Source organism: Dryobates pubescens, chromosome 1 (genome assembly GCF_014839835.1).
Source record: "Dryobates pubescens isolate bDryPub1 chromosome 1, bDryPub1.pri, whole genome shotgun sequence".
NCBI lineage: Eukaryota > Metazoa > Chordata > Aves > Piciformes > Picidae > Dryobates > Dryobates pubescens.
Genome location: NC_071612.1, coordinates 4,591,180 through 4,605,832, shown reverse-complemented (window position 1 = coordinate 4,605,832; position 14,653 = coordinate 4,591,180). Strand labels below are relative to the sequence as shown.

At 47.9% G+C, this 14,653-nt stretch overlaps 1 protein-coding gene across 5 annotated transcripts in view; it reads right to left on the bottom strand.

The window, feature by feature from the left end:
• MTMR14 (myotubularin related protein 14) overlaps positions 1-14,653 on the bottom strand; it is a 35,439-nt gene that overhangs the window by 16,504 nt on the left and 4,282 nt on the right. For all 5 annotated transcript variants that reach the window (XM_054180142.1, XM_054180113.1, XM_054180129.1 and 2 more), the window contains exons 3-13: positions 13,345-13,453; positions 12,279-12,354; positions 11,535-11,595; positions 10,857-10,979; positions 10,257-10,330; positions 5,704-5,774; positions 4,875-4,949; positions 2,595-2,661; positions 1,105-1,190; positions 731-807; positions 265-301 (exon numbers count right to left, since the gene is read on the bottom strand). In XM_054180142.1, coding sequence (XP_054036117.1) covers positions 265-301; positions 731-807; positions 1,105-1,190; positions 2,595-2,661; positions 4,875-4,949; positions 5,704-5,774; positions 10,257-10,330; positions 10,857-10,979; positions 11,535-11,595; positions 12,279-12,354; positions 13,345-13,453 — 856 coding nt within the window. The remainder of the gene's footprint in view (positions 1-264; positions 302-730; positions 808-1,104; positions 1,191-2,594; positions 2,662-4,874; positions 4,950-5,703; positions 5,775-10,256; positions 10,331-10,856; positions 10,980-11,534; positions 11,596-12,278; positions 12,355-13,344; positions 13,454-14,653) is intronic.

Below are 14,653 nucleotides of genomic sequence, written 5' to 3'. Positions count from 1 at the left end.
CTCCTTTCAGCAGGGGCCTGAACACTAATGAACACACAGCAGGGAACCGGCAGGACTGACACCATCAAACTGCAGCCTTTCCACACCTTATGCATCAGGAAGTGATGGAACAAGGCTCCTACCTTACATTACCAGCGCCTGAATAATACTTTCAGAGCCCAGCCAGACCATGGGTATTACCAGAAGGAGGTGGTAAATGCTGCTACCATGAACAAATGCCCTGAGAACAAAAGCAGTGCTCAGCCACTGCTCCAGACCACTCACCTCTTCTCCTTTACTGAGTCGATCAACTAACATGTGCCTGGAAAGAGAGCAAGGGAAGCTCAGTCACACACTGGAAGCCAGAACCAACAGAAGAGCATAAGGTGCCAAGAATGGCCAGATGCCTGAGCCTTCAGGTGAAAAAAAAAAGGCATCAGCCTCTCTTGTCACATTGGAAGCTGCCCAGATATGCCCCTTTGGTTCATAGATTCATAGAATGGTTTAGGTTGGAAGGGACCTTAAAGATCACCTAGTTCCAACCCCACTGCCGTGGGTAAGGACACCTTCCACTAGACCAGGCAGCTCAAGGCCTCATCCAACCTGGCCCTGAACACCTCCAGGGAGGGGGCATGCACCTCCAGGGACAGGGTATGAGCATGGGTTGTGAGCAAACACCAAAGATGACCCCCTGAAGGCTCCTCTCCTGCTGCGCAGGATGCACGTGTGAGTACAACTTAGTGTGCCCTACCCAAAGAGAAACCAGTCATAGGCCACTGTCAAGTAGAGAATCTCAGATGGCTCCAGGGATGAGTGGATCAGCCCATCCTGCAAAGTAAATGAGAAGAGCCCTCAGGCAGCAGCACTGGGGATCAGGATTTCATGATGTGCTGGAAGCTTTCACAGGGACCCAAGACACGCAGTTTGCTCTACCTGCCTGCGATACTGTGTCTGATGACAGGAAAGCACGCTGGGCTCCACAGCAAAGGCAATCCACACCCCCTCTGAAGCCAAGATAGTCAAAAGGAACATTAACTGCTCCACCACCACTTCCTGGTGACACAGCCACCCACTTGTCCTCCAAGAACCACCCCCAAGAGAAGAGCAGGTCAGTCAGGTACTCACAGCCCACAAGGAGAGGCGCAATAAGGAGATAAAGAGAGGAGTTCGATCCCAGCCAGATATACAGTGCACCAGGAGCCCGCTGTCATCTGTTCCAGGCAGGGGTAGGAAGGAGAGGGGAAAAAAGAGATGTTATAACAAGAGCAATGACTTTTCTTTATGCCAAATTTAGAGACAAGCTACTCTCCCTTCCCACAGCCCAGGCACAAGAGCAGAACCCAGCTACCAAGCCAGAATGGTCTGTCTTGAATACATCACCAACAAACTGCTCAGATTGCCCTGGGCTGTCAGCAGCTCTGGCTGATGTGCTGTCCTGGTCCTGACAGCTCTTCAGGACATGAAGTCACTAGTCATGAACATCACTTTGCTGCCCAGAACGCACACCTGCCTAGCTGCAATCCACTACCATAATCTATCCCCTTAGCAAAGGGAAACCTGCTCCAACTGAACACTCCCTCAGTCTCACCAACCTCCCTGCTAACACACACTGGGCAGAGGCACATGCAGGGCACAAATGCTATGCTCTCCAGAAAATTCCAAGAGAAGTACTGTGGGAGAGTCTGTAGTTGCCTGTGCTCCATCTATGCAGCAGTGCTAGGTACAAAGTCACAGTGCCCAGAAGGAATGGGATGCCAACACAGGACAGCATATACCCTTCTAGGAGTTGGGGTGGCTGTGATGACAGATGATGAAAGGGGCTCTTAAAGAGGCACCTAATGAGACCCTGCCTTGGAGGGATAAAACACAGGTACCCAGCAAAATAAAAGCAAGAGTCAATAAGCAGAGAGTTACAGAATGAATGACAGGGGTTGGAAGGGACCTCTGGAGATCACATAGTCCAACCCTCATGTCAGATCAGGTTGACCTGGGGCAGGTTGAAAAGGATGGCATCCAGAAGGGTTTGGAATTACTCCAGTCTGGGCAGCCTGTTCAGGTGCTCCACCACCTTCAAAGTAAAGAAGTTCCTTCTCATGCTTACATGAAACTTCCTATGTTCAGGTTTGTGCCCATTCCTTCATCCTGTCACTGGGCACCACTGAAAAAAAAGAAAGACTAGCCCCATCCTCCTGACACCCACCCTTCATGTAATTATAAGCATTGACAGGACCCCCCCCCCAGTCTCCTCTATGCTAAAAAGCCCCAAGTCCCTCAGTATTTCTTCATATGAGAGATATTCTAGACCCCTAATCATCAGAAGCATGAGTATTTCTTTTCAGATTTAAAGTAGTAAAACATTAGGTACAGTTTTCAGAGATCACTTCAACCCCAGAAGGAAAGAGTTTTGAAGGAATCAGCATGTCCCTCTCTAAGAGGGAAGGTGGAGCCCCAACACACCAGGACCACTACACTGTTTTGAAGAGACAGAAATTAAACTATCAAGTGATTCTTCTGTATTAGGAACTGATCCACAGTGGCACTCATACCATCAGCTGATCCTCCAGAGAGAGCAACTGCTTTCCCTTAGATTGCTGGGAGCAAGGAAATTGCCTTACCATCACTATTGATGATGGAGATCAGCAGCTTCAGGTAGTTCTGCGTCTGTTGTACGAGGTCCCAGCTCTGCAGACAGAAATGCTGATGGTAAGGCTCTGCCCACAGCAAAAGGCTGCTCTACAGTTTGGGGCCTGCCTTGGCTTCTCTATCCAGAACAACAACAAAGCTGAAATAACCCTGCAGCCATTCCTCAGAGTGACAGACCTGCCCCTTGGTGCTCTAATCAAGCCCCCTGTCCTCTCTAAAAGGTACTCTGGGGCAAAACAGCAGACTGGAAAAACAAAGTTAAAAACCCAAAAGGCCATCTCTGCTGTCTGCCTGGCTGGCACAGAACTTGTTGCTTGCAGCCCCAAAGCTCCAAGCAGACCACGCTCAGAGAGACTAACGTGAGCCAGCAAACACCACAGAGCACTGACCCAGTTCTGCAGCTCCCTGCATGCCTGCACTTGACCTCAGGTAGCCACATTACAGCTGTGCACAGGATGAAAATAGCACAACGAGGTGAGCAGGCCAAGGTCAGCAGCCCTTTCCCACAAGCCAAGCGCTCTGGCTCAGAACTCTCTGGCCCTCACAAATGACCCCCAGCTTGCCACTCTTGATCACTGGCCTGTAAGAAGATGCAGGGAATTTCAGTGGTCTGATCAGAGCCAGCACCAGCTGAAGGAATACAGAATAGCACTGGCAATGAAAAGGCAAGGAGAGGCACACAGGTTTCATTATGACAGTGTTGGTAGTGCAAGTGACATCTGACCACTTGCTGTGTGCACGTAACCACAGTGAGGACTACTGCCAGCCAATGAACATATTGCTCTGCCATGAAGCCTGCACAGCAATGAAAGAATAGGGAGAGGGGGAACACACTCAGCCTGGGGCAGAAAAAACACATACTTCCAAAGTCTTTCATCTGCCCAATTCAACCCAACCTTGTGCTTATGCCAGAAGGAATCACTTAATCATCCAGTCTCATCTCTCTATAGCACAAACCAGAAAGTTTTGTTCAGTTGCCCCAAATACAGCCCACAGCTTGTACTTGGCAGCATCTTTGCTCAGAGAGGCACCTCAATTAGGGGTGACAGCTCATCGCTCCTTTGGCAGCTTGTTCCAACAGATCACCCTCAAAAATAAAATGCAAGACAGCTTTTTCTTATTTAAAGTATTTCAGACTGCAGCTCCTGCTCCCTGTGCAGCTTCCCTTCTCCAGACTGAAGAGTCCTTTAGAATCAGTATTTTCTCCCTGCAAATCTACTTGCACATTAATCAAGTCAACCCTCCATCACCTTTGTGATTAGCCGACTAGGAGGAGAACTTCAGCTTCCAGCGAAGCACCTCCCCCAGGCCTCAGATCATTTCTGCATCTATTTATTACACCCTCTTCAATTTTTAACATCCTTTTGAAAATGCTGGCTGCTCAATATTCTAGTGAACGAGTTTCTAGCCATAAACAAGCTGTGGTCCTGTTAGTTCTGCATCACCACTGTGAGCTACTTTTCCCCCATTCTGCTTCTGCTGCCACTTAAGCATTATTAACGTCACCGACTGACAAACACTGCCCCAGCAAGGGGATTTCTGCTAGTTCTGCGGTGCTTCCAACCACAGAGCGTGGGAGTATGACAGGTCAATCATCACAAAGCCTGGGGGGACTGATAGGCCCACTGATGTGTGAAGTGGAGCACACTAATCATCAGCATAAAGTGATGGTCCCTAGTATGAACAAAGGTAAATCTTGAAGCCTGGGCAAACACAGGAGGTCAATTACCATTTGCAATGCTGGCATAGCAATAAAGAATGGAGACATGCTACAGTCAGTTCTGATTTTCTACTCTTTTCCCACAGGGCTGGCACCCTGCACACCCATGAGGAAGGTGTCTAGTCACTTGGATACTGCTCACATAAGGGAAGGCTGAGCTCTCTCAAGACTCTCCACGGCCAGGGAAGTCTGATCGCTGCAGGCCCATGCTGAGCTAAGCCTGAGAGCACGTAACTGCTCTCCATTTCCTGGCATGTCCCTCACCTTTCCCAGCACCACATTTCCCTCAAGGACTGGGAGTTTTGAGTAAGCTGCAGGAGAGATCTGACGTTACAGGCAGCTGCCTCAGGACACACCAAGACGTGGAGGATTTCCACTGCATTCTGAACAGTCCAAGTAAGCAGCCTCACTCCCACTGGGGTGGTATGAACTGAGGCAGAGCACAGCAACAGGAGCAAGTCAGACTTCAGATTTTTACTAATCTCTCCTGAGTGAATCTCTGACCTCTGAGAGAGTCATCTGCTTTGCTCACCTGGTACTCACTCCAATCAATATTCAGAGACTGGGTCAGAGAGCCTGGAATACTTAATGGAGCATCTACATAATCCTGCAAAAACCCAAACACCATTGGTCAAAGAACAGCCATTACTTTGAAAGCAGTAAATCCCAGGGAAAAAACCACCCCACCCCCAAATGCCAAGTGGTACATCTAGAAGAAAACATCTCAGCAAAGCAGCTTTGGATCCAAAAACCTGAAGTACTAAGAATTAACTCACAGCCTGTTGGAAGGTCTAGTTGACAAGAGGAGCTTTTCTGTGCTCCCAGTGATGAAAGTCAGGGACAAGGCCTGTCCCTGAATTCCTGTAGGGCTGCTCCACTCAACCATCACAATGTGATGAGACAGAATATGAACAAACTGAGAACAAAGGCCATCAACAAGATATCAAATTAAAACCCAGGACCAATCCACACCCTCCAGGAGAGCTCAGGTATCCATGCTCCAGGAAAATGATGCAGTTACTTTACATATGAATTTCATAATGAGCAATTTAGGACCTTCACTATCTGTTTTGTTTGTACTGCTGGTTTCCTCCTTGTGATCAGAAACAAGTGCATGCCTGGGGAGGTGGTTGGGGCCCCATCGCTGGGGCCCCATTCAAAGTGAGTCTTGACCGGGCTCTGGGTAGCCTGATCTAGCTGAGGATGTCCCTGCTGACTGCAGAGGGGGTTGGACTAGATGACCTTCAGAGGTCCCTTCCAATCCAGACCATTCTATGATTCTATGACATTAGGCAGGATCTCTGAGGCAAGGCTTAAGCCCAGTAAAGCCCAGAGCTCTCCCTTTGGTAACATCCACATACCTGTTTCCAGTTAAATACGAGACCTTCAGCTGTGTAATCCCGGTCTTTGTACTCCTTAAAAAATTCACAGCCTGCAAGACAAAGCAGTAATGAACAACCATTCAGCTAACTGATACCTAACAATAGAACCGCCCCGTGGGACTGCAGCGGCGGCAGCCCCGGGCTCCAGAGCGCCAAACCAATCACAACTCCTGCCTGTGGGAAGTGAAGAGCAGCAACCATCAGTACAGCATGGAGCATGGCCCCCCAACAGCAACAACCCTGAGCACTCAGCAGTGAACACAATCACACAGCAAAGGGCAAACTCCAAACACAAGGCAAACCTGCAACTGGAGGGACTGATTTGATTCTTTCACAAACAAGAGGTTTCACCAAGGAGCTATGCTTTTCAGGGCCACTGGATTTTGCACAGTGGCATCAACCTGACATGCCAAGTGAGAATGAACCAGCAAAAGGAGGTGACGGCAGAGCCTGAGGGAAGGCAACTTTCACAGGGCATCTGCTGCAGGTGACAAGAAAGGGCTCTCTCAGAGGCAGCTGTGATTTCTCTCACAGTCAAGTCTCCTCTTTCAAACATGTGAATTGCCTTGTGTGAAAGAAGAAGGAACATAACCACTTCCAAGCATTCCTCCAAGCCCTCCCCTCTCGATGGCTCTGTTCTCAAACAAGTATTTGAAGTCCCTGCTGCTGCAAACTGCAGTCACTTAGTCACAGCTGAGCAACACCATTAGCACTGCGGCTGCCTGCAGCTACACAAAACACCCCTCCCAATGTACTGTGCATGCCCTGGCAGTGCCACACTGCCCACATTACCAAGACACCCCTGTGCCAGCCACTGAACACTGGTGATGATTCTTAACCCTGCCACTCACAAGTAACTCCAATGACAAAAACCAACCAAACAAAAAACAACCAATCATTGTGCAAGAACAGGAGCAGCCCTCAAAAGTGCAGAGTCAGGAAGCAAGCAATTTGTCAGCTGAGATTTAACTCCAGTTAGACAACAGAGGCAGAGAGTAGGGGATTATGGCAGTAAGTATTGGCATTTACAAATGCCAACTCCCAGTCAAATGGAAAAGAGGGGTTTTCTGCACTGTTGAAAGCACAGAAACTTCTGCTGATAGCCTGTTCTAACCCAAGTTTTTCACTCTAGACAGTCACTGCTCTTGGCTGTTTAAAAGCCTGGCTGGGCCCATTGGCAGTGAATGGAGCGAAACCCAATTGGTGGCCAACCACAAGTGGTGCTCCCCAGAACTCAGTAATGGAGCCAGATCTATTTAATGCATTCATGAACACTCTGAATGGGTTAGGTGGGTAGGTTGGTCAGCCCGAGACTAAGAAGGCTCTACAGAGAGCTGCCCAGGGAGGTGGTGGAGTCACCACCCCTGGGAGGTGTTCAGGAAGGGACTGGACGTGGCACTTGGTGCCATGGTTTAGTCATGAGGTCTGTGGTGACAGGTTGGACTTGATGATCTTTGAGGTCTCTTCCAACCTTGGTGATGCTGAGAGATCCAAACAGCATGGATTAATGGGCCCAGGCCAGTTGTATGAGGTTCACCAAGGCAAACTGCCAGGTTCTACACTTGGGTCACAACAACTCCATTGCAATGCTACAGGCTTGGAGAAGAGTGGCTGGAAAACTGTATAGTGGAAAAGGACCTGGGGGTGCTGGTTGACAGCAGTGTGCCTAGGTGCACAAGAAGGCCAACAGCATCCTGGCTTGTGTAAGAAATAGTGTGGCCAGGACTAGGGAAGTGATTGAGAACCTGTACTCCGCATTGGTGAGGCCACACCTCAGATACTGTGTTCAGTTTTGGGCTACTCACTGTAAGAAAGACATTGAGGTGCTGGAGCATGTCCAAAGAAGAGCAACAAAGCTGGTGAAGGGCTTAGAGAACGAGCCTTATAAGGAGCACTTGAAAGAACTGAGGTTGTTTAGTCTGGAGGAGGCTCAGGGCAGATCATCTTGCTCTCCACAACTAGGTGGTTGTAAAGAGGTGGAGATCAGTCTCTTCTCCCAGGTGGCAAATGATAGGATGAGAGAAAGCAGTCTCAGGTTGTGCCAGGGAAGGTCTAGGTTGGACATTAGGAAACATTTCTTCATCAAAAGCATTGCAAAACACTGGACCAAGCTGCCCAGGGAAGTGGTTGAGTCACCATCCCTGGAGATGGGATTATTTAAGAGACATGTAGATGAGGTGCTCAGGGACATGCTTTAGTGGTGGACTTGGCAGTGCTGGGTTAACAGCTGGGCTTGAGGATCTCAAAGGCCTTTTCCAACCTAAATGATTCTATGCCTGGACACTGCCTCATTCACCTAAGATAAGAGGATCTTGGAATAACTTTAAAGACAAATTACAAAACTGAAATTCTTCTAATGCAAACCTAGAAATGTCATTAAGAATGCCTCACAGCATTTGCCCAGTCACCAGAGGGGCTGCTGATCCTTAGATGTGTGTCTTAGATTCACAGAATGACAACATTCCCTGTGGACCAGCACTGCTAAATTCAGGCAACATCTGCAGGGAGAATTTCCAGTTTTATAAGGTTTACCTCTAGTGTGGCAGTGAAGAGCTGCTAAAGGAAAGCATCTTTCCCAGATGGCAGAAGGGGAAGGACCATCATGGAATGCTGCATACAATATGCAGATCCTCATACAGTAACAACTCGACAGCTTAGCTCTGTAGAGTCACTTCTTCTTGACCATGAGCCAGCAATGTGCTCTTGAGGCCAAGAAGGCCAATGCCATCCTGGAGTGTATTAGAAGAGGTGTGGTTAGTAGGTCAAGAGAGGTTCTCCTCCCCCTCTACTCTGCCCTAGCGAGGCTGCATCTGGAACATTGTGTCCAGCTCTGGGCCCCTTGGTTCAAGAGGGATCTCAAGGAACTGCTTAAAAGAGTCCAGTGCAGAGCCACGAAAATGATTATGGGAGTGGAACATCTTCCTTACCAGGAGAGACTGAGGGAGCTGGATGTCTTTAGCTTGGAGAAGAGGAGCCTGAGGGGTGACCTCATTAATGTTCATAAACAGGTAAAGGGTGAGTGCCAAGAGGATGGAGCCAGGCTCTGCTTGGTGATGCCTAATGACAGGAGAGGGAGCAATGGATGGAAGCTGAGCCATAGGAAGTTCCATGGAAACAGGAGGAAAAAATTTTTTCACTGTGAGGGTGACAGAACACTGTAATGAGCTGCCCAGGGGGGTTGTGGAGTCTCCTTCTCAGGAGATACTCAAGACCTGCCTGGATGTGTTCCTGTGTGACCTGGTATAGGTGATCCTGCTCTGGCAGGGGGGTTGGGATAGATGACCTTTCGAGGTGCCTTCCAGCCCTTATAAACATTCTGTGATTCCTTCTTTACAAACCCTGCAGAAGACCTGTGAAGACTGGCTCTCTCATGTTCCAAGTTTGGTGAGGCATACAGCAGCAACACACACCTGTGCCACATGCCACAGAAACCAGCAACATCCTTATTTCTGGACATCTCAATCTGCATGGCAAACTAGATTGATTGAGGTGGGACATAAGGAGGAAGTTCTTTACAATGAGAGTGCTATAATACTGGAATAGGTTGCCCAGGGACGTGGTTGAGGTGCCACCCCTGAAAACATACAAGATCAGACTTGATGTGGTCCTGGGCAGCTTGATGTAGTTAAAGGTGTCCTTGCTCACATGCAAAGATGACCTTTGAGGGTCCCTTCCAATCCAATGCAATCTGTGTGAAATCTTCACACAGTTTCTCTGAAGCACCACTAATTGCTGCATGAAAGGAAACACATCCTTCAAAAAATATAAAAAAGAAAGAAAAAGGATTGTATGTGTAAGGGCAGCAAGTAGTAATCAAGGGAAAATCTGGGTTTGGATCATCCACAATGTGTTATTGTTGTTCCCCCCCCCCCCCCCGTTTCTTTGTGTGCAGAGGAAAAAGAACATTCCTTTCCTGCAGACAGTCTCACATCCAATCCTACCACAGAGCCTGACATCAGCAGGCAGGCAGCAATATTCAGCTTGTCTTTAAGAGTGCAGCAAGTGACCCAGCAGTGGTTGCTAGGCACAGGGACTAATATAGACAGGGAGATGGGCTGGAGTGGTCTGCCTCTCAGCTGCGTGTTGCAGGCTCGGGTTAACGATTTTGCCTGGCACTGAGATCTTACAGCGGTGCTCTGGAACAGCAGGAATAGAAAACACTCTTCAGAATTGGGGGTTTTACATAACTCAAAGCAAGGCATATATTTTGCATCAAGTAGTAGTCTGGAGTTGTATGGGTGTCAAAGGCCACCTTAACCCCAGCTCCACCTCTGGGATTTTTTTCTCCATGCTTGAAATGATTAGAGAAATGATTCTGTCACCTCAAAGAGTGCCTAATGCTGACTCACTCCACCAGAGCACCCAGACTCCTTACAGTGCTCTCAATTTAAAAGAGCTTTTCTCTTCAGAGGGAGCACAGAAAGCCTCAGTCATTTCAACACACACACACACACACACAGGGGTAGGTCCCAGTCCCCAGAAACAGATTGTCACCTGTCCCTTGGGAGTCCCTCTGGACACCAGTCCTATACCTGGATATGGGATGGAGAGAAGTGTGAAATCAGCATAGCGTTGAGCTTTGTCCACCTTCTCAGAAGACGTCACGCTGCAAGGTACAAGAGGAAAGCAGCAGACATTTGTGAAGTGTTTTTCACAGGGATACTAGCACTCTAAAAGCTGCCTGTCACATCTCCCTGCACCGTGACTTCACTCAGTAGGCAAGCAGGGGCAGAACTTCGTCAACACATCCAAACAACAGGTATATTCCAAAAGCACTAAAGCTTTCCTCTGAGAGAAATACCTGGAGAAGCATCTCCCTCTGTTCCTATACACAGGCTCCTTCCCTCTCCCCTTTCTGTAAGGGTGACTGTCAAATCACAGAGGGCTTTACAGAGAAAACATACTCAGGCTGCAGGAGACAGATGAAAGCAGCTACCTTTCCCACTGATACAACATTTTCTGGCTTAAAAGCTTAGGGTTCTCTTTACAGCATCAACTAACTGACGCTGCTGTAGGATGCTCCCAGGGACTGTTCCTAGGAGGCTAAGTGCACGCCCAGTGGCAATTCACACGTCAGGGCTACACTAGCTGCAACCCAAAGCCTGCAGAAAAACAAAGGAACCCAGACTCACTTCAAGCCAAACTTCACCTTCTTGTTTTCCACCATCAGGTCACAGATATACCGGACAGACAGGTACCGAAGCAGCTTGATGTCATGCCCTCTGACCTTGTCAAACAGCTGGGAATCTGCGTTTCTGCAAGGCAGAGCAAGGCAAAGCAAGATGAGCACGGAAGGCAGCCTGCATTAAGTCTGATTCTTTGCACAACACTGCCACAGCTCTTCCCTGAGCTGCTTCTAGCCACAAGCTGCACAGCACAAGCATTCTCTCCACAGGTCAGAGGCAGACTCTGCAATGAGCTGATACTGCAGACTTTGTGCTCAGGGTCCCTCCCCATGTTTCACGCTGTTCTGCAACAAGCATGTAAAATATAGAACAGTTTCTCCAGCCTGGAGATGTACTTTCTGATGAAGTACTTTGATGTATTTTTTTGACACATGCCTGTGTAATTCAAACACCTTTTTAAATGGCTCTATATATTCCTGTCTCCAGCCCTTCCCCCTGGCAAGAGATTAGCAGGCTTCAGTTACATTGGAATTCAAGACTCTTTTCCAACAGTAAGGAAAAGAAGACCCCAAGCTTGGTGATGGTCTCAAGCCTGCACCCAAAGCCCAGCCCAGAAAAGTAGCTGAGTCAATAGACAGCTTTGGTCCAAACTCCAGTTTCCCCAGCCCAGTGATGCATACAAACCTAAGTGCAGGATCTTCCTCTGATATGTCTTCTGCATCTGCCCAAGCATCATCAGAACCTCCTGAAAGGAAGGCATTAAGAACTGAAACCTGTGTACACCAACTCTGGTCCCAGTTTGACAAAACCTGCATGTGCCCCAGGGCATGGTTTGGTGGCCTCTCTCCTGAGAGCATTTACATCTCCTCTTCCTGAAAAGCCCATTTTTCAACATAGCAGACTCTTCCCTTGTCATTGCAAAGGATCTAGGCAGGTCAAACCCATTAATGCCAACCAGATGGACACCCCAATAGTGCTACACAGAGCTTTGCTAAGCCAGAATTCAGCTGCACATATCCAATACTCTGCTGAACAGCTTTCCCTAGAGTCCAGCATACCTAACCATTAGCAGGATTTGATTCACAGTGATCAAGTGACAGCAAGATCTTACCCTCTTTCTTCCATTATTCCCACCCACCTTGAATCCTTTGGGCTGCCTTACTTGCCTACATGCTTCTCATAAGTCACACTTCACCCTTGAATTCTTTTGCCACTACTCTTAAGAGCCATGTTGCTCTGTCCTCTCATATGGTGCTTGGACATGGACAAGAAAGAGATTTCAGTCTTTGCTTTATTATGCCTGACATAAGGAGGTCTATGTTAGAGCTCTGCATCAGCTCTCGAGAAGGGCTTGCTCTCATGTGTAGGTCACTGTTCTAGCACTGACCAGCCTCACCAGGCAGACAATAACAATGGGTCCTCACTCACCTGAGAAGATGTAGTTGTAGCCAGTGCGCCCATAGAGCTCCCCCCAGCCGGCCAGCGTTGCCGATCTGCAGATGTGCTGGAGGGAGATTTCATTATTAACCACACAAGCTCCAGGAGTCTGTCCCTTATCAGGGCTCTGGCCTCTGCCTCCATGCTGTACAGAACTGTCAGTACCTACAGCCAGTGCCTCTCAGCAGTCTCTCCCACAACCCTGGTCCAGATTGAGATCTCCAAGCACATCAAAGTCCCAAGTGCCTTCACCTGTAGCTAGTTTTTAAACTGCACTTTCACATCTCCGGTTCTCCAATTCACTGATACAGTCAACTCCTGCCTAGCCAGCAATGGCTGCACTCTGCTCATACCCTGCTTGAGTCTCATTTCCATGTTCCTGTGGGTAAGATTATGGATAGTCCCAGTATGATTCTGGGCAGCTCCCTCCTGCAGGAAAAGGCCATCGGGTTGAGCTTCAGTCAAGCTACATTAAAACTGTCACAGGTACGATTTTGCAATTCACAGCATTTCTAAATGGAACTAAGAAAACTGAATTAAGATACTTAAATGAGACTATTCCTACAGGGCTTCAGTACAGTTTAAGTAATCCACATGAAAATGAATCTAATTTCACTTTTTTAACAAATCCCCTTGCAGACAAGCCCACGCATTCACAAGACCATTTATGCAATCTTGCCTCCCCAGGGAGCAGACAAGGGAAACTTCTCTTTAGAGGGAAAAGTTATTCAAAGGGAGCTCACTGCTGGGAAGAATCAGGGGCAGAAAGTGACAATAGCTGTCTCCCAGAGACCAGATGTCTTTGGTCCTTTAGAAGTGACACACATGTGGAGAAAATATTAGCTCTTTAGTGCAGTGCTCCACAGTGGGGTAAATCAGTCTGAAGACCCCATAGATGATTTATGCAACCTGGGCAGCAAATGCTACCTACTGCTACAGGCTGCCTGCTTGTACCCAAGAACAGTTTTACAGCTGACTGAAGATGTGGCTGCACAGTTCAGACAGCAGAGAGAAAGATCATTTTCTAAGTTAAGACAGGTAACTCATGAAGCTTTACCTTTCCCTTGTACAGAATGACTGGGCAAACAAATCGTCCTCTACACCTCGCCATCTTACTTCGGTTGATAAGGTCCTGCAGTTTGCCAACCTGCACAGTGCTCTCAAACCTAGTGGACAGAGATTTGGTTCAGTACACAGAGCATCTTCTCACAGATCCTTCAGCAAAGCTGCTACAGACACCTCAGGCTGCAATCCCCAGCCCTTTCACCTATAAGCCAGCTGTGAAGCTCTCAAACGAGAGGACACTTCTTTAAGAATTGCTTCTGCAGCATACAATGCATATGGACACTCTCCTCTCTCCTTTTCTTTAGTTGGAAAAGGACCAGCAGCACAGGACATGACCAGCAAGCATCTTCAGGAACTGGCAATACAAGCACTATCAGAATGGTTTAAAATGTGGAGCGCTAACGAAAGACTAGCAGAGTAAGCCAGTGCCTTCAAAAACATGTTCTGCTTTCTTCCCCACCATCTTTCCATCCAAAAGAAGCTCAGCACTACCACTGGAGTGATGGCACTCACTGTCAGAGTAATGCTTTTGCAAGGAAAAATGAATAAAGAACCAGAACCAGAACACTCACTGAACCTCTCTTCTGGTCACTTGGACGTTTGCGTGCTGGGTTAGTTAGACAACTGTCTAAATCAGGTACTGGGCTGAGCAGGGTAGTTACAGTGATGTCATCTCCATCTGTGTACCTAAATTTTGTTTGATCTTCTGGTTAAAGTTAAACCAGAAATGTGTTCCAATTTGGAGACAAGTTAAAAATTGTTGCAGTGTGTCCAAGTACCACTCTACATGTGAGAGGAATCCACACTGACTTCTGAACTACATGGACCTTTAGGAGGAACCATCAGTGCAGGGAGGACTAGAGATTCCACAAGGAACTTGAGAAGTATCCAGACTGACCCAAGTAAAACCATATGAAGTATGGACATACAAAAATTGCATGGCCTTGCACTTAGTGACTTCCAGCAGCAAAGCTCAGTGGAAGAGCCTGGATGAACTGGTTGGTCTCTGGATGCTTGTATATTGTTGATGTGCTAAGTCTGTAAAAAGGGACAGGTAAGATCATGAGAAACTCTCCAGTGATAATTAGGATGGCCAAGGGACAATCTGCTGCAAGAGAAACCACAATGGATTAACTGGAAGAGCAGATGAAGCGAGGGCACAACAGTATATGCATTAGGGTGAAGGATAGAACTTACAGCAGAGAGGGAGAAAAACTCCAAGGCAAAGGAAAGTGTTGGCCTAAGAACAAATTAGGATCTACTACTGGAAGTTAAAAGACAGTGGCTAATCTTCAGAACCA